Raw genomic sequence first — 18899 nt, 5'->3', positions numbered from 1 at the left:
GTGCGGGGCGTGCGGGGCGGGCGGCGCGGCCTCCGGAAGCGAGGGGGCGCTGTGCCAGGCGGCGGCTGTGCGGGGCGGGCGCGCTGCTCCTTCCGCCTCGCGAGCCCCGGAAGCGCACACGGCCGCCATGGCACGGAACGTGCTGTGAGTAGGGGTCGTCGCCCCCCGCCGCGGGGCGCCCCTCAGTGTCACAAGCAGACGGACCCCACAGGGCGCGCGGGCTCCAGGGAGCGGGGTGGGCGTCCCTGGGCCCCCTTCTGGCCCTGGCTCGGCAGGGTCCCCGGAGACCCGGCTCATGGCTTGGGGCACGCGAGGCGGGTGGCGGAGGAGGCCCCCGCCGGGTTTAGGGCAGCCTCGGGGAGCGGGCGTGGCCAGCCCGGGTACTGAGGGTCCGAGCCAAAGCCCGGAGGTCGCGGTGTCCCCGCAGGGGGACGGGCGGGGAGGCCCGGACGGGCCCCAGCTCACGCGGGGGCGGCCTGAGGCGGAGGGCCTGGGAGTCCAGATGGGGCCTGAGTGGGAAACAGCCGCTGACCGCAGCCCGCAGGGCTTTGGGGCAGGCAGGGCTGGAGACCCGGTTCTGCTCATCCCAGGCCTCCCATGCCCACTCTGCATCTTTTCTGGATTCTGGCGGTGTGGGCGGGGCATCAGGGCGCTGTCCTGCCCCGCTTCGCCCTCCCCAGTTGAAGCAGGAAACCCTACATGTTTCTTGGTGAAGGAATGGCTCAGGCGTAATCAATAGATGTGGGTTCCGCGTGGTTTCGGAGAACAGTAATCTGTTTTTGGAGAGCGATGTTCCAGCGGCCCTGCTGTGGCTCTGGGGTCCCCTGCACATAGCTGGGGAGAGAGGGGAGGGTGGCAGGTGGGACCCCGAGTGGACGAGGCTTCCCTTCAGCAGACATCTGGGACCCGTGTTGCACGTGGCCGTGACCCTGAGGAGCACCCAGGGCCAAGGAAGAGAGGGTCTCAGTGAGACCAATGCTGCCCTGAGCCTCATGTGAATTCCACGCTGGGCGTTCGCCTGTCGGGAGAATGAGGAGGAAATGAGGGTCAGACGACCCGGGCGGGGTGTTCCTGAAGGGCCAAGGGTGGTGGGCCGCTGGAAACGGGTGAGGTGTGGCTGCCCTGGAGGCAGTGGGGGCTGTGCACGACTCTCCTGTTGCCAGAGAGGCCTTGGAGGGAGCGCTGACTTCACTTGCTGTGGATGGGATGCAGCTGGGGTGGGGGTGCTGAGAGGGTGGGATCCTGGCTGCATCACCCGTGGGGCCGTGGGGAGGCAGGCTGGTGGCAGTGAGCCAGCTTTTTGTGTTTTGAGGAAGAACTGAGTGCAGAGTTCTGCTCGAGAAAGGTTGCAGTGGAGGTGCTTGTGAAATAGCATGGGGAGGGCTGGGTGCTCCCAGGTTAGTGGGACAGAGGGAACTGAGGGCTGCTGGGCCCACAAGGGTGCCAGTCCTCCAGAGAACCCTGTCCTGGGCCCAGGGTGTCGGCAGTGTGGATTGTTCCAGATCTGCAGGCCCCACATTGCAGACAGTGCCTGGGCTCCGGCCTGGAGTTCCCTTTGCTTGTGGCAACAAGGACAGTGAATCGTCGCGGCCCAACCCCTGCCGGCCTCTCACCTCAGGCCCTTCAGACCCTTAGTAAAGTGTGTCCTTCAGGCCTCAAGCCTGGACGCTCGAAAATGAATGTCCTGGGAGCTGCTGAACCCCTTTTCCCACTGTTTCCTGGGAGTCCTCAGGCATTCTACCCACCTGCAATCCCACAGCTGGTCACCAGAGGGAATGTGTGAGCCCCTGGGGTGGCCATGGATAGCCTGATCCTGTGGGTAAAACGAGTCAGGCCCCTCCACTCCCAGAGCCCACCCCTAAAAGCTGCGCTCCGAGGCTTGGAAGGCCAAGGCCATGCCCAACACGAGGCTGTGCTGGGGTTTGGGGAGTGAAGACTCGGCCCCACTGGCCAGCCACCGGGCTGCCATGTGTCAGTGTAGTCATCAGAAGGCTGGGGGTGGATACTTAGCGATTTGGTTTTGCTATACTTGCCTTGCTTTTGAGAGCCCCCAGCAGCTCCTGGCCCCTGCCAGGCCCCAGGCCCAGAGGCTCAGCCCTGCCCACCACTGTTGGCCCTTCAGGAGCACCACACCCAAGGCCTCTGACCCTCACTTCCTCTTCTTCCTCCCTAAACAAGCAGAGGCCAGCGTGAAATTCACATGAGGCTTGGGGCAGCATCGGCCTCATGGAGCCCTCTGTAACTTGATGCTGGGTGCTCCCCAAGATCAGGGCCATGGGCAGTGCCTCAGATTGGTCACCAGAGACCCCTAAACAGCCCCCTTGATCCCTCTCTACCAAGACCTGCACCTGGGCTCCCAGAACCTACATCTCCCGAGACCTTGCAGACCCCAGTTTCTCCTGTGCCCCTCCTCCCCCCAGCTCTGAGGCCCAGATAGAGCCAGTGTGTGCCGGCAGTGGCAGGGGTTGGGGGGCAGGGATGGTGCTGCCTGTCCGCCCAGCTGGACTTGGGAGAATGCACAAGACCACTTGGCTAGAGATTCTTCATGATTGTCGCCTGGCCCACCAGCCCAGGAGGAGAGCTGGTCTAGTTTGCAGTGGCCACTTGGCACCTCTCCAACTGCCACCGCTGGCTTTTATCCGGGTGATGGGGTGGGATGCCGTTGGTTCGTATTTAGCAAACTGAATCAAAGCCTGTTGGCAACACCACCTCCCAGGGGCCCAAGCCTGCTTGGCCTGTGCGCTCCGTTCCCGGGGAGCTGAGGCCTGCCCCCACCGGAGCGTGCGAAGCTGGCTTCCTGCCCCACGGCTGGTCCTCTCCACTCTACTTCACCTGAGCAGCAGGAGGGTGGGCTGGCTGCGTGGGGGCTGCTCCCCCAGGGGTATCAGTGCCCCAACGCGCGTCTTTGAGCCTTCCACCAGCTTGTTTGGGGGGATGCTGTCTGCCGGCTTCTGATTCTTGACTTGTTCATTGGCCCTTTCTAAAGTCTGGCCTTGGGGGTCAGAAGCCCATGCTTCCTGAGTCGATGCTGGGGACTGGCCGTCCCCCTGGGCAGGCCCATGTGAGAAAGGGGCTGTGGGGACCTCTGTGTCATCGGGTGGTGATCTGCAGATAGCTACCCCCTTTCCTGCCCATCCCTGCTGTGGGTGGACACAGGAGGGTCTGCAGGTTTGTCTCTCAGGCTGCCATGGCCTACGTGTGTGACATGGACCCAATCTCTTCTGTACAGGTACCCCCTGTACCAGTTGGGTGGACCACAACTCCGAGTGTTTCGAACCAACTTCTTCATTCAACTGGTGCGGCCCGGCACAGCCCAGCCCGAGGACACCGTGCAGTTCCGGATCCCCCTGGAGTAGGCCTGGGAGGGTTCCGGCTGGGTTAGGGGCATGCTCTGGGTTGGCGGGGGTGGGTGCAGGGCCTAAGTTAAACAGCCCCGCTCACATGCTGGTGCTCATCCTGCTGCGCAGGCGCCTGGGGCAGCCCTGCCCAGCCAGTGTTGATGGCATGCCCATAGCTGCAGAGCCTGGCAGGCACGTACACCCACCCTCTCCCTGGGGAAGGCATCACTGGAAACCTTAAAATTTGGACCTCTGTGCTCGTGCCTTCTGTTGAGTTCTTGCAACGTCTTTTTTGGAAAGGTGCCCTGGGAGGTTGGGTGGGGAGCAGTCCGTGACATGCAGAACCACTCAGAAGAGCCTCCTTGACCTTGGAAGAAATGGCACGGTCCCTGCCACCGAAGTTGGGGTGCTGCTGTGAAGCCCTTAAGATCACAGGTCCCTAGCTCAGTGTTGAGGTGAGCCAGGAGGGGCAGCGGCGTGAGCTCCCCTGAGGGCAGAAGGCAGGACTGTGCAGCCTGCAGAGACCCAGAGCTGAGTTGACAGTGCCCATGGCGTTCTCCAGTAGAGGAAATGTGCAGTTCACCCACTGAATCCCAGATAGGCCTTTACAGAAGGTGCTTCCTTCCTAGAACTGCAGAGTACCATCCACCGCAGAGCAGGCCTAACCCTGACGCTGCTGAGGGGCCCCAGGGCAGACGAGGTGGGGTGCCTGGCAGCCAGGGGCGTGCAGAGACTGCCACCTTCTCCCACAGGCACTTGCCTGAAACAGAGAGCCGTGTGGGCTGTGGAGCAGGCCAGGGGATGGTGGGGCAGTGCTTTTGCTCCTTGGGGTCTGTGCTGCTGCCACCCCGTGCTCGTGTGCCTGGAGCAGGGAGCCTTGCGGCCAGCAGCACTGGTGTTGCTGGGGCTGCCTGTCCCTGCTGGTGCTGCTGATGCCCCCAGCCCTCCTCTTAGCCTGGTTCAGGCCAAGCTAACCTTTTCTTTTTCCTTCGCCTCCAGAATGACAAGGGTGGACCTCAGGAATTACCTTGAGCGCATCTACAACGTGCCCGTGGCTGCCGTACGGACTCGGGTGCAGCACGGTGAGTGGCCACAGGAGGTTCTTGTGTCGTGCTCACCCATGCCACACACCCACATCGCCGCGCCACGGCCTCAGCCACTCCGTGGGAGTCTTGGTCTGAATTGGCTCATGGGAAACTAAGGCACAGGGTGACTTAGGTCACACAGTGTTTACCTGGCAGAGCGGGGATTGGAATTCACCTGTGCTGGCCGGAGCCTGCTCTGAGCACTGACTCCCCTGAGGTGGGCCTACAGCGGCCAAGGCTGGGCAGCTCTCTGTTCCATCAGCACCTGTGGTGTGCCCCGGCTGGCGCTGCAGCCCCGCCTGTGTGGAGAGCCTGCTGGCCCCTGGTGGGAGATGGGATGGACCCGCAAGCCTGCTGTGCCGGCCCATTTGATTTCAGTGCCTATTTCCCTGAGAAATTGCCTTTGTGAGTTTTTCAGAACACATTTGCATTTTTTAGAGAACAGAGATCGTTTTAGTGGCACTGGCCTCTGAGGCTGTACTTTTGTAAAGTTCTGATTTTTTTTAACTCCCTTCCAACAGGCTCCAACAAGAAAAGAGACCACAGAAACGTGAGAATAAAGAAGCCGGACTACAAGGTCGCCTACGTGCAGCTGGTGCGTGCGAGCGGGCCGCCCCGCCGGGCCCCCCAGGGGCTCCTTGCGACTGTGTCCTTGGGGGTGTTTGTGCTGCAGATGCGCAAACACAGGGGCCCAGGGAGCCCCCGCGACGCCAGATCTCAGGGCCGCAGTGCAGAGGCAGGCTCCCCGTGAGGTCATGTTCCCTCACGGCTTCGGGGGTGTCAGTGGTGGTGCGTGCGCACGTGAGTCCTGGGACGGGTGGGGCATGTCTCAGCCTCCAGCCATTTTGTGATTTTGGAGTTTGAATGCTCTCTGGACAAAGGTGGTCATCTCAGGCCTGGTGGGTTTTGGCTCCAACACAGACCAGGGTGTCTGAGTATGGGAGGCCCCCAGCCTCTGGAGAGCCTGTCCTTGGCCGGGTTTCAGACTCTGAGGCAGAGTCTGAGGTCCCTGAGGGCAAAGGTCTTTGGTGCCCAGGCTGGTGTGGCAGGCCGGGGTCTTGGCTGAGGATTGCAGGGCAGGCTGCTTCTGAGCAGGTGCTGTCTTGTGTATCCTGGCTGGGGCTCTGGGGAAGAAGGACCCCTTACCCCATACTGCCTGGGCCTTTTGTTTCTGAAACTCAGACTTGTCAAGAGTGAGACCGGCAGTTTCAAAGCCTTTTTTCGGGCCCTTCACTTTGAGTTCCAGGCAAACCCAGAGGCGCTTTCTCTCTCGGCCAAGTTGTGGACAGCCGGCACCGGACACCTCCGGGGCCTCTCCCCTGCGGTCAGGGCCGGCCTTACCGGGTGGGGATGGGGCTGTCTTCCGGTGAACCGTCCCTGGAGGCTGAGCCAGCAGCCCCTGCCGCTAGATGGCAGTCATACTATTGTGAAACCACCTCCCGCCAGCCCGCCTGTTTTGGGGCTGAGGAGGCAGTTTGTGAAGAAGCCAAGTTAGCATGGCAGCTTTTCTGAAAAACAGTCACATTTGTTGTTCTAAACAGGGGCCCCCGGAATAATTTGGCCTAATATTTGCTGTGCATGAAATTAGCCAATCCAGGTGAGGAGAGCAGCCGTTGGGCTCATAAAGGCCTCTGTGTGCTCCGTGCCTGCCGGGCCCATCTGTCTTTGTCATGGCATGTGGGTGGACATCCCATGTGCTGGCCTCGCCACGGGCACTTCAGAGGCAGCTACAGTTACAAGTGGCATTCGAGTCATCCGAGCCCTTGCGTGCTTCCTCTGGGCCCCACCTCCCATGAAAACTGAACCCAGCAGCCCCGGGATCCAGTGTCTGCAGCTGCTGCCTGCGTGCCGTCCCCCCTCCGTAAAGTCCAGGCAGCCAGAGATGGGGCCAGGCAGCTGGGAGCCTGGAGGGTCCCTGCCGGGAACGCCTCCCCCTGTTCCAGAATTACAATTTGTAATGGGTCCTCACCCCCTCCTAAGCCCCAGCAGATCTTCCCACGGCCTAGAAATGGGCCATGGCCATGGGTCCCTGTCCCCGCAAAGGGGACTCATAAGGACCTTTCCCGCCTTGTGTTACTGAGACCGTGCTCAGCGTGTCCCCCTGGGCCCTGCGCCAGAGCTTAGAATCACTGCTAATTGCGACGCCCAGGGAGGGAGCGTTGGAAAGATGAAATGATCCACTTTATTTGAAGTTGGCGGCTGTGGACAGGCCCTGTCCCACATGGTGGAAGTCCCACATTTTTTTCTCTGACAACCTGATAAGCATCTCCTTGGCCCAAAGTCCTGGGATCCGTAACCAGCTCTTAGTGACCCTCACAACAAAAAGTGCATTGACTGCCCGCCGCCCGAGGCTTGTGTGGACACAGCGGCACTGGAATGAAGGGCGCACGACATGAGAGGCGGCCGCTGGCTGGGCCGAGCTGTGGGCTCCGGCGGGCAGCGGCCCCCGGGGTGCCCTGGGGTTCCTGAAGGCAGGGCGGCCTTCTCCGCTTGTCATTAGGACATTTTTGTCCGTTCCTGTTATTTACTCCCGATCGGCTGTCTCTCTCTTCTTTGGAAAGATCAAGGGCTTTTTTTTGTAAGTACAAGGTGACTCTCTCTAGAAAAGGGGAATCCCCTGAGAAACCGCGCCTGGCATCCACAGCCGGCATTTGTCTCCTGTAAGAAATGGATTTTCTCTCACCAGCTTCCCCCATGTTTTCCTGAAATTGTGACAAACGGCCATGTTTGTGTTTTGAACTGTCATTTTGGATTCCCCTTGCCTCAGAAAACTGGCAGAACCACCTCTATATATTAAGGCAAATCCCCCGTTCTGGGCAGTAAGCCTCACATGTAAATGATTGCCCCTTGATATTTTAAAAAACGAAAAGCTGAGAGCAGTGTCAGGCAGTCCTCCTGCAGGCTGGCCACCGTGCACAGTGCCACGCTCCCCAGCTGCCCCCGCGCTCTTGCTGGGGATCAGGGTGTGCACACCTCCCTCACAGGGTGGAATCTGGGCCTGTTTCAGATCATACTTGGCGGCCTACCCACCTGCAAATTTATTTACACAGCAAGGGTCTGCCAGGGCCAGGTGCACTTGACTGATTTTACTCACTAAGGGGTCCCAGACTCAGGGCAATCCTCACTCCTCCTCTACCTGTCTGGAAACAGAAGGACATGTGCCCTCAGAAGTCCCGGTCTTCTCCTCCCTCTCCTCTGCTCTCTCTGCCTCTCGAGCCTTATCTTTGGAGCTACTTAGTAATCATTACAAGTTAAAGTGGCCCCTCATATTTGCTTAGGTCCCCAGAGAGCAGTATCCCCTCTTCTGGTGACCCCCAACCACGTGCTGCAGCCTGGGCTGGGGCTTGGCTGACGCAGACACATCCTGAACTCTCAGTGGAAGATGTAAGACAATTAATTGGCAGAGCCTGTTCTGATTTATCGGCTGCTGTACGTGTATGTTTTTTCATACGTGATGTTCATTTCTTGTACGTGATGTTCATTTTATTTGCCAGGCTCTGGGCTGGGAGGAGAGGAAGCTTTAATGTGGGTAGAGCCTGAGGCGTTTTAGACCAACAGGTTCAGCGTGGTACCAGACGTGATTTGTGTCATGTTCTTCTGTGCCTTGTCCCTGCCCCCCAGTCCAGCCAGGCGGCCCCGGGCTGCTGAATGGGTGCACCCAGGGCAGGGGCAGACAGCAGGCCCTAAAGAGACAGTGGTGGGGAAAGCGGCCCTGTCCCAGAGCTGCGCCCCCCGCCCTGCGCCCCGCTGCTGCATGACAGCCAGGCTGGTGGCTGTGGGGGTGCTTACTTTCCAGGCAGGGACGCTGCCCCAGGAGGCCCTGGGAGGTACCACTGAACTGTTGAATCAGGTGCTGGCAGAAAGGGGCTGCCAGAGAGCAGAGACTCCCCCACAGACCCCTGTGCTGAGCAGTCTTCGCAGCCCTGGCTGGAGCCTTTGTTCTCTCCCTCAGGCCCACGGACAGACCTTCACATTCCCGGATCTGTTTCCCGAGCAGAGCCCGGAAGGCAGCGCTGCCGACGACCTCCAGAGCATTCTCAAGGAGAACATGGAGCAGAGGCAGAGCAACGACCCTCGGCGGGGTGGCGTCCCAGACTGGTTCGGGCTGTGACGGGGTGGCCAGCAGGGACATGCCCCAGGTGGACACCACAGCAGAGCAGTCCCAACACCTAAATAAAAGTCTTGCTGCAGAATAAAGCCGGAAGCTCTGTTTCCTTCTGCTCTCAGGTCTCTGGGTGCCAGGCACACAGCAGCCACCCCCCAGCTCTGAGCGCCACGTGGCCCAGCTCTGCTCTCCCGGGTCTGGCAGTGGGCCGCAGCCGGGGTCTGTTCTATGCGTTGGCAGGCAACTGAGGGTGGGTAGGCTTGAGACAAGGTGGCTCCATGCTGGGGAGACGGGTTGGCTAGAGAGAGAGGGTCGCACACAGGCTCGGCGCTGCCTGCCAGGTGGGGAATGAGACACGTGGGTGAAAGGACCCAGAACCTGAGTGCCACATTCACAGCTTGAGCCCAGAGGCATAGGGAGGAACGGAAGGGTCAGTGTGAGCACGGGAGGCACCGGGTAAGAGAATGGCCCGGCCTAGGCAGAGGTTGGTCAGCAGCCCTCGGGGCCTGGAGAGAGAACCCTGGCCCACCTGTGGGTTTTGGTTTGACACAGTGGCAGCAAGGACCTGAGAAGGGCCGGGGAGGATCCGAGGGCAGCAGGGTCTCAGGAGAGCTGTGGCAGGAGAGGCGACGCCCAGTATGGAGGCCTAAAGCCCAGGGCTGGGCCTAGAAGACAGGAGAGACACGGGCTGGAAAGGTGGTTAGAGCAGGGGGCCACGTGTGGCCAGCAGTCACGGCAAAACAGTTCTGTGGGCTTCTTGGCCCTGGGGGTGGACGGGTTGGGAGAGGAGAGGGTGGGCTTGAGCATCCCATACAAGGTGGTTGGTGGCCTTTCAGCGTCTGGGTGGATGCTGGGGTCCAGACCCGCATTCTGCTGGCCCAGGGCAGGTCAGGACGTGCAGCCTCTGCCTCTGATTCTTGTCTAAAGAGTTTTGCGTGGAAGCCTGTGGCTTGCCAGAGGCCCTGTGCTGCCTCTCCTGGCCTGGCCTTGCCTGTGGGAGCAAGGGGGTTGCCCAGCCGCCGTTTTCAGGACTTGAACCTGGCAGACTGGCCTGGGTTCCCGTTCCAGCAGAGCTGGACAGGCCGGCTGGGGCAGCTTCCAGGGGCCCTGAGCTGGATACAAGTTTGATTTTTGGTTTTAACGATGTCTTATTCAGAACTTTCCAAGGAGCCTGGATGGTTTCCAGCTCCTCTTCCCAGAACCCTTGCATCGGGTGAGGCCCAGGGTCTCCAGAGCCCCTTCAGCCCAGCCTCCATGCACAGCTGGTGCCTCCTCAGGACGGGTTCCAGAGGCCTGGGGGCGCCTCTGTTTCTCTTAACCTGCCCTTGGTTCCAGTGCTTCCCTAGAAATCCCAACATGGAGGCCGGAGTGAGGCCCCTCCCTGCTCTGCAGGCAGCTCCGGCTTTGGGGTTGGGAATCAAGGCCAGAGTTTGGTGCTTATGAAGCGATCTGCACTCCACCTTGTCCGGGACGGAGCCGCACTCAGGCACCTGGGGGAAAGCCCCTGGCCACGGCCTTGTTCACACAATCAGATTTGCTGTGAAAAGCCTTCCCTTCGGAATGCTTAGGAGGACACGTGTGCCACGTGGCCTTAGGACCAGCAGCCTCTGGCTTCAGGTTGTAGAGCGCGGATCAGCAACGTGGGCCGGCTGTGGTCTGAGTGAGGGTCCTGGCTTCTCCTTGTGCTTGGGCAGCCTCTGAGGGGCTTGCAAGAGGAGATGGCGTGGCAGCTGGCTCACCCTCCCCTCCCCCAGCCCGGAGTGCAGGCAGGAGGGGCTGCGGCGGGGCCGCTCTCGGCTGGGGGGTGAAGGCCCGGGCAAGCTCACCCTTCAGTGTTGATTTAAAGGGATGGGGAAGGTCAGGAAGTGGAGCCGGAGAAATGGAGTCGACTGTATTTTCTTTAGAGAAATAATTCATGGGGCTGAGAGCTCAGAGGACCCTAACTCACGGCAGGGGAAGAGGAATCTCATCCTTCATCCGTGGCACGTCCAGCCCCGCACATGGGGGCCCTGAGCAGCCCTGCTGGCGGCCAGCGCGCCAGGCACACTCCATCACGGCCGCCACCCCCAGACGCAGCCCTAACTCTGGCTCCAGCCGCCCAGGCCTCCAGACCCTCCTCCCACCCCGTCTCACCCGGCCTGTGCTGTCCTCTGGCAGCCCCCGTTGTCTCCCACAGGCCTCCCTACCAGGGAGGAGAAAGGGGCTGGGGAGCTACTGCACCCCCATCTCCACAGCATGCCGGGGGCTCCCTCACCCCCAGTCCTCACCGGGTACCCAGCTGCACGGTGGCCCGCTGACCCCGGAGCCTTAGGGAGATTAGAGATGTAGGGGTCTGCCAAGGGCATGGCCTGGCCCAGTCGCAGGGAGTGCCCAGATGGGGGCACTCAAAGGGGAGCATGGCAGTGAGGCCGGGCGCGTTCCTTGAATGGAGGATGGGGACGGTGTGTGGCTGTCCAGTGTGAGACAGGGCTGCCGGTCCTCTGGGGGTAATTCACATGAAACCCCACTTTCTGGGTCGTTCACTTGACCAGTGGTTTCTGGTGTGAGCCAAGTGTCAGCACCAAAGCCCCCAGGTATCTGCCCCAGCCACATGTGGCCTACCCTCACCAGGTCAGTGGAGAGGCTCCCCAAAGCATCCACACCCACCTCGCATGCCTATTGCAGAGGGGTGAGGAACAGGCCGGGGCGGGCGGGTGGCCCCACTCAGGGTCTGAAAGGCTTGGACTCTCTCCAGGAGCCCTGCCGGCCGCACCCATGGAGCTCAGCTGGGAGCGCCCACAGGAAGGGCCCCTGGGGGGGCGAGATGCTCAGAGTTCAGGATGTGGGCCTCAGCCAGGGGTCTGCTCCCACCACCCAGGCACACTTGGAGCCCAGAGAAGGGGCTGGCTGGACCCGCCAGCTCTCATGACCCTCTCCTGCCTGGAGGCTCAGGGAGGGAGGAAGCTGCACCTGGGCAGGTCTGTCTCTTCTCCTGCACAAGGGCCCCTCTGTGGTGGCTTGTGTGCTAACACAGGCTCTTTCATTCATGGGGACCAGAGAGGGTCTCACAGGGTCCCCCTGGCCTGGGCGTCAACCTCACCAGCCCCACACCTGGGCAAGACCCTAGTCCAACCCAAACAGGCTGTTCCTGCAGAAGGAACTGTCACGGAAAGATTAATCTCCCAAGGCTGACAAGGCCACTCTCACTTGTGTCTGGACATACTCAGCATGGCAGAGGCAGGAGAGGGACCCTGACCCAAGAGATACCAAGTGAGCCTGTGGCTGTGCCTCAGTTGCCTCTAATGTGACAACCCTACCTCTTATGGATATCTCCAGCTGGGAGCAGGGTCGGGGGTAGCCAGAGACAGTGGGATGAGGGACAGTCAGCAGACAGCACTGCCCCATGCCCCATTTATGTTCGTCTGTTGCTGTGCAGGGGGGTAGGCAAGGTCCAGGCGGTGCCACACTGAGTGCCTGGGAAGGGGGGAGGGGCCCCCAGGCTGCACCGTGCTGTGCTCAGAGCTGGCTGGTCCCATGCCTCTGTCTCTGCTGATGAGTTACAGCCAGGGTGGGCCCAGCTCCTCCGCTGACAGGAGCGCCTGCCCCAGCAGCTCCAGGTAAGAGCCACGCTGCCGGAATGGCGCAGAACCCCCCTGACCACCCTCCCTCCTGTCGGCATCTGTTTCTCCTCTTCGGGAGCTGCTTGTGTTTCTGGGGGTGTTGATGGTGTCCTATCTCGAAATGGCCTCACTTCCGTACCTGGCTGCAGATGAGCAGCCGTGCAGGCGCTGGGGCAGGAGCGGGCTCTTCCTTTCCCAGGCTCCCCAGGTTCCTCCTCTGCCCTTCCTGCCCCCACCCACCTCCGGGGGCCCCTCCACCTCCAGCGAGCCAACACACGCCTCTCAGCCTGGAGCCTGAAGTCACAATCATGGTTGCCTGTCTGCACTGAGGGTTCCTGTCTTCTGGCTTCCAGCAAGGGACGCAGGCCATGGACACAGCGGTTCCTTCTGGTCCGCTCCAGGGCTTAGAGTGAGGACAGGCTGGAGAAGTCCAGCTCCTTGAAGCCAGCTGTAGTGGTGGCCATCTTGGGGCTCTCCTCCCACCTCCCACCTCCCACCTCCCACCTCCCACCGTTCATGCAACTGTCAACTGCATTAGCTGAGTGAATGAGTAAGTGAGTGAATGACCACCAGATTCAGGAAGTCAGCACGGCCAGGTGGGAAAGCCGGGCTGCGGTCCTCTTCCTCTGGGTTTGATGGGTGCTCCTGGCCAGGGCCTGGCTGAGTCTGGGTGGGTGGCATGGGCCGAGCACCGCCTGGCATCCCTCCCTGCCCATGGCAGGTCCCCTAGAGCAGGCGGCCTGTGGCTGCAGTGATCTGAGACAGTGTGGGCCTTGGGATGTACTTTTCTATTTTTAAAAACAGATTTATTGAGATGAAGTTCACACACCCCGCCATCCACCCATTCAGTGCCTTCTAGAATATTCCCAGAGCTGTGTGGCCCCGCTAGAACATTTTCATCACCCAGAAAGCAACCTGCCCCCCGAGCTGGGGCTCCCAACTCCCCACTCCCTCCTGCTCCTGGCTACGCCTGGTCTGCTTTGGATGGGCCTGTTCCGGATGTTTCGTGAGTGAACCACCCAGGGTCTGTGTGGCTTTTCGCGTCTGGCTTATTTCACTCGGCGTGGCATCCTTGGGGCGCACCCGTTGCCGCACGCACTAGGATCTCCTTCCCTCTGTGGCTGTGTTGTACTTCCCTGTGTGGACAGGCCCCGTGTTCATCCGCCATCCATCCGCGGGCACGTGGCAGCTTCCACCTTTAGGATCTCGTGAGCAAAGCTGTGGCACACGTGTGTGTGCACATTTTTATGTGGATGTGAGCTCGCCATTCCTGTTGGAGGGATCGGGCGCTTTCTTGACTGGGGCGTTCACGCGAGGCTGCCGTAGCCTCACTGAGGAAGCGATGCCCCAGGCCCTAATGGTGCCTGAGGGTGGCCAAGGGATGGGGCCGGCTCCACAGACATCCCCGCTGTGGAGCTGCAGATCGAGCACTCATGCAGGCGACGTCTTCCTGGGCTGCTTCTCATGAGGGGTGCAGTGGGGCTCCTGAGGGCTGGAAGTTGGGGAGATGCGTGGATGTGGATGGTATGTTTGGACTGGTATGTATGGCTCTTGGACTGGCCCCCGGGGGTTCCTGCAGGTCCCTGGGAGCTTGGCCTGGGCTTGGGCTTGGGCTGGGGCTCAGGGGCTGTACAGTGCCCAGCTCCAGGGCTCTGGCCGTCTTGCGTTCGTGCTCCCTTCCCTGTCATCCTCTCCCATCTCAGCGTTCCTGTCCTCCTTCCCTCCTGTGCCTCACCCTCGGCCCCTCCCCTCTGCCCCTCCCCTCTGCCTCCAGCACCTCTCACAGCTTCGCTCCCCTACAGTTGCCTGTGTTGCCGCCTCTGCGTTTTGGGGCCCTGGGAGCAGCCCCACTGACAGCCCTGCACCCTCACAGCTCCCTGCACTGTCGCCTCTGCGTCTTAGGGCCCTGGGAGCAAGCACAATGCCTGTAGCGTCCCTGCGGGTGGCAGTGGGGGCCTGGGCTGCGGTGCACGTGGGGGCCCCTTTCCTCTCCGTAGCCAGCTGACGTCTTTCAGGGCCCAGAATTCTCTCTGAGCATATTTCCGCCCCTCCGCCTGCCCTAGAACGCTCTCACAGTGGATGCTGTACTTTGCCGTGGCACGCAGGGAGGACAGGACTGCTGGGGCCCCGGTGTTCCCGCCTCTCCTGCTCCCGCAGACGTGGCCGCTTCCTGGGCCTGGGTGTCTGAGGGGACGTCTCTCAAGGATCCCACCCAGCTCAGCCTGGCAGGAGCCGCACCCTTCGAGGCCTCAGCCCACACCACACAGGGTGGGGACATGCAGGCTCTGAGGGACCTGTTTGGTGTCTGCGTTCACCACCCCACCCCATCTGAGATCATCCCCAGCACCAGTCCCCCAAATCACTTCATTATTTCTTTGTAAATAGGGCTTTTTCTAGTCAAGATAGTCCGCTTTTCTTATTTCTCCAACACCTGGCTCTGATTGGCCCTGGCCTCCGTGCGCGCTGGGGCCCTGACGCTGTGACCGATGGGGGAGGCCAGTGGGGCCTGCATTCTCCCTGCACAGGGCCAGCTCTTCAACAGGCTGGGAGACCCCCCACCCGTCCTCCCCCAACTTGTCCTCCCCCTACACATCTGCGCTCTCTGCCTTGGCCTGGGCCCAGCTCTGCAGAGCTGGGACCCTGGGTGCTCACCCCATGGCTAGAGTGTCCCCTGCCCTGGGGCGCCCATGGTGGGGAATCTGGGGGTGCTGGCCTCAGAGGCATCCCTCAGGCCCAGGACGGACCCACCACCCAATCCTTCCCTCTAATGTTCTTTGCCATCCTCCCTTGCTGAGAGACATGACACAGAAGATTCCAGAAATCCCATGGGCCTTCTACATGGAATTCATAGAAACTCAGATGTGCAGGGTTCCCGGCCTGTCCCCGCAGCAAACACTTCTGCAGAGACAGAGGTCCACAAGAAGAGGCCCCACCACCCCAGGGAAGCTGGGGGCTAGGAAGGGGTGGGCCCATCGGGTCTGACAGTAATGCCCCATTCTGGTTTTCCACTCCTTCCACACTGCAGAGGCCCTCCACACAGCGCCAGGACTCAAAGGCCACCTCTGCACAGTCCTCTGAGCTCCCCTGGTGCACCCTGAGGCGGAGGCCTGGTTTGGGGCACCCAGTGGGTGGAGAGGTCAGGCAATGAGTGAACAGCCTCCCCTCCAGATTGGGGAGCCCGCGGCCCTGCTCCGCTGGCGCCCCTCAGCCCGGCCTGCTGGCCCCCAATGCTGCTCGCCTCCTTCCCACAGGTTCCCCAGGCGCGCTCCGCGTCCCTGTGTCCCATATTCTCAGTATGGCTGCTCAGCCCTCCGGGTAGTGACAGTCTCATGGGTTTAGCATGAACACAGAAGGAAGGGTGCCCTAGTCTGACAGTTCAAGATGACACTGCTACTTGGATAATTATGGAAGTGCTCAAATATCCCAGCATAGAAACCTGGATGCATCCCTGAGGTTGACAGATTGGCCCGTGTTTCGCCTGTACCCTCCTGGCCAACAGGCACCTGTGAGCAGCTTCCTGGGGTGTGCCTGGGGTGCCCTGGGCCACCCACGTGGCCGTCCCTCCTCTGGCAGTGGTGACATTGAGCACATCTGTGTTCCCTGCCATGGCCTGGGCCCCCTGAAGGGAAGGAGGCCGGAGGACAGCGAGAGCCAGTGACCTGGCCAGTCAGCAGCAGCCTCAGCAGGCGGAACGGAACAGTCACGGATGCCCAGTGAGGCCCACGCAAGGCCGGGACACTGCTGTCCCACCGCATTCCCAGAGTGTGGTCCCTGAGTGTGGTCCCAGCCTTCGGGAGTTTGCCGCAGACCCCAGGAGGAGCGAGCAGGGCCCAGGGTGGAGCACAGGAGGCCACTGGGCGCGGCTGGGACCCTGTGTCTGGGGTGACAGCAGGAGCCTGGGCAGTGCTTCGGGGTTGGGGGAAGCCGCCAGTGAGGCCAACCCTTAAACGCTCTCCCTCTCAGCGCCTCAGCCTGGAGCCAGGGCCGCCCAGGCAGGCCCCCCTTCCACAGCTGCGGGCGGCCCCCTCCTCCTGGCCTGGGGGAGGTGTTCCCAGCAGCCCCCGCGCGCGGCCCAGGGCAGGGGTGAGGCCGCCTGTTAAACAGAACAAGGTGCTGGCGGCTCATACCTTCGCTTTACGAAGTGTTTGGAATTCCGCGGCCCCAGCAGCTGGGTGTGCCCTGCCCCATTCTCCCTGGGACTTCACCGGCGGCCAGGGCCTTAAATAATTCTTATAAAAACCATGTCAGCTCCAAACTGTGTGATATCTGATTTGTAGCACTCATAAAACCCCATGCCTGCTGCCAGAGAGGGGGAGGGCTGAGCCGGCCCGAAGGTCTCATTTCCCGCCTGTGCCTGCGTGCGCGGGAGCCTGGGTGAGGGGTGCCCTGAGGGAACGGTGGCCCCGAAAACCTAGGCTCCCAGAGTCCCTGCTGGGGTTCTCACCTTGTGCTGTGGCCTCGGCCTCCCCGTCGGCAGGGACGGTGTGGGCCCCCCCCCCACATTGCCACGTTGCACATACAGCCTGTCGCGCCCCTCACTTGGTTAACTTCGGGAGGAGAACTGGCCTTGGCAGTCAAGGTGTCCCCACTGGACTTCAATGGCGGGGACAGCAGCAGCAGCTTCCCCGGGGCCAGCGGAGGGCCCAGGCCTGCCGGCAGGACAGCACACAAAACACACCCGCAGACCACTGCGGGCCGAGTGTTGGGGCTCAGAGACCCCACGGGGAGAGGGCCCTGGCCCACCCAGGATGGAACTCGGGAGGAGGGTCCCCCAGGCAGAGTGGGGGGCCGACCATGTGATGTACAGGCTCCTCCCATGCCCTGAGTCAGAGCTGAGGCCACGTCTGGTCTTTCCGTGTCCTGAGCAGATGGTGTTCCCGTGTCCGAAGGTGGGAGCCAGCCCCTGTCAGCCGCTCCCGCCCCCAATCACACACTGGGAGGTGCCCAGGTGACCCCAGGACAGCTGAGCCTGGCTGTGGACATCGAGGCATTGAGGAAGAGCTAGGCTTGTCCCACCCAGAACATCACCGAGAACACCCTGGCGACCCCAGGCAGGAGCAGGAGCCCTCAGCCCCAGGGCTGAGGGCTGGAGGGCCTGGATAAGCCCCCCTGGATAAGTCGGGGGACGTGGATAAGCCCTGCTTCAGCTGTGGGCGCGGTGGCCCCTCAGCAGGGGGTGGCCATGAAAGCCCCAGATCAAAGGGCTCTGGAAACACAGGCTCATTAGGAAGGCCAGTGAGCCTGGCAGGCCAGGGGTGTAGACAGGGGTCTGCTGTTCATTCACCACCACCGGGGACAGAAAACCCAGCTCCCCCACCCCAGCCACACGCTGGAGGCACAGATCACCCACGCACGGGCCTGGGCCGTAGTGGGTGAGGTTGTCGGATGACCTCCAAGGCCTGCACTTTTCTGGCCTTCAGTGGCCATCCTGTGGTTAGTGAGAGGACCCATGGCCAGCCCTGGGACCTGAGACTCAAGGGCACTGCCTACGGGTGTAGGAGGGATACACGGGCTGCCCAGGGGCCGGGGCACGGCACTTTCCCCAGCTGGCTCCTAGTGCCTGGCAGACAATGGCCACCACCTAGACAGGGAGCACAGGAGTCTAGGGCCCAGGAACAAGCCTGGTGGCAGCTTCTGGGAGGAGGGCCTGGCTGTGGATGTGTGGCCTGGGTGAGGGGCCCAGGAGTCCGGGTTTTCACTCTGAGCTACCGCCTGGCAACCCGGAGGCTCTCGGCTGCCACCTTGTCTTACTTAGTCTAAAATGTGGAGATGAGGTCAGACTCAGCGGCTCACGCCTGTAATCCCAGCATGTCAGGAGGCCAAGGCAGGCAGATCACTTGAGGTCAGGAGTTCGAGACCAGCCTGGCCAACGTGGAGAAACCCCGTCCCTACTAAAAATACAAAAAATAGCCGGGCGTGGTGGCCGGTACCTGTAATCCCAGCTACTCAGGAGGCTGAGGCAAGAGAATTGCTTGAACCTGGAAGGTGGAGGTTGCAATGGGCTGAAATCTTGTCACTGCACTCCAGCCTGGATGACAGAACGAGACTCTGTTTCGAAAAATAAATAAAATAATAAAATGCGGAGATGATAACGCTTGCCCAGGAGACCCGGGCCTGCGGAAGAAACCCGCCTAACCTCAAGCTTCGCCCCCAGGGTCCCCGCCCCCCCAGATCCAGCCCCTCCTCCCTGGTGCCTGCAGTCCCATGGCAAGCCCGCCGTCTCCCTGCCAGGTGGGGCTCTGTCCTGTGCCGTCTGTCCCTCACGCAGCCACAGTGTGGCAGAGCATGCCAGGCACAGGCACCACAGTCTCAGGCATCATAGCAAGGGCCGTTTCTCAGAGATGGCATTGCCACTGCTGGCCTGGGATGGGCCCTCCCTCTGTGCTGCCCCTAGACAGCCAGCCATGCCTCGACTGGAGCCAGCTCAGCCCCTCCACTGCCCTCACCCTGGTCAGGACCTAGCTCTGCCCCCCCCAGGGCCATCTCACTCTGTTAAGGAGCATTCCAGGTCCTGGCGTTCCTCAGCACTGGCTCCCCCACCCTCAGGGCGGCCTCCCTCTACCAGGCTGGTCCCTGGTGAGGAGGCGCTGGGGGGGCTGCGGGGCCGCCTAGTCGTGTGTCTGGGTCACTCTGTGTCGGGGTGCCTGACCCTGCTCCCCGGAGGGCTGGCTGGGGCTCCTCTGTGGTTCTGGGGCCCTGCCCAGGCACCCTGCGTGGTTTCAGGAGGTCAGCTGCCCAGGGCTCTGTGCTGCGGCTGCTGTTTTTCTTTCTG

The 18899-nt window shown here is 61.6% G+C and overlaps 1 protein-coding gene across 2 annotated transcripts; it reads left to right on the top strand.

Moving 5' to 3' along the window:
- The first annotated feature begins 10 nt into the window (after positions 1–10).
- Positions 11–8620, top strand: MRPL23 (mitochondrial ribosomal protein L23). Of its 2 annotated transcripts, none has more exons than XM_032268469.1 (5): positions 11–144; positions 3230–3352; positions 4338–4420; positions 4945–5018; positions 8376–8620. In XM_032268469.1, exons 1-5 carry the CDS (start codon positions 128–130, stop codon positions 8532–8534), a joined length of 456 nt encoding a protein of 151 aa, XP_032124360.1. In that variant the 5' UTR covers positions 11–127; the 3' UTR covers positions 8535–8620. The 2 variants fall into 2 exon arrangements, with proteins under 2 accessions (XP_032124360.1, XP_032124361.1); XM_032268470.1 differs by lacking the exon at positions 11–144 and adding an exon at positions 1015–1040.
- The last annotated feature ends 10279 nt before the right edge of the window (positions 8621–18899 follow it).

Source organism: Sapajus apella, unplaced genomic scaffold (assembly GCF_009761245.1).
Source record: "Sapajus apella isolate SASKATOON/1434 unplaced genomic scaffold, GSC_monkey_1.0 scaffold181, whole genome shotgun sequence".
Taxonomy (NCBI): domain Eukaryota; kingdom Metazoa; phylum Chordata; class Mammalia; order Primates; family Cebidae; genus Sapajus; species Sapajus apella.
The sequence above is the reverse complement of the archived record's forward strand: the minus strand, read 5'-3'. Positions and strand labels throughout refer to the sequence as shown.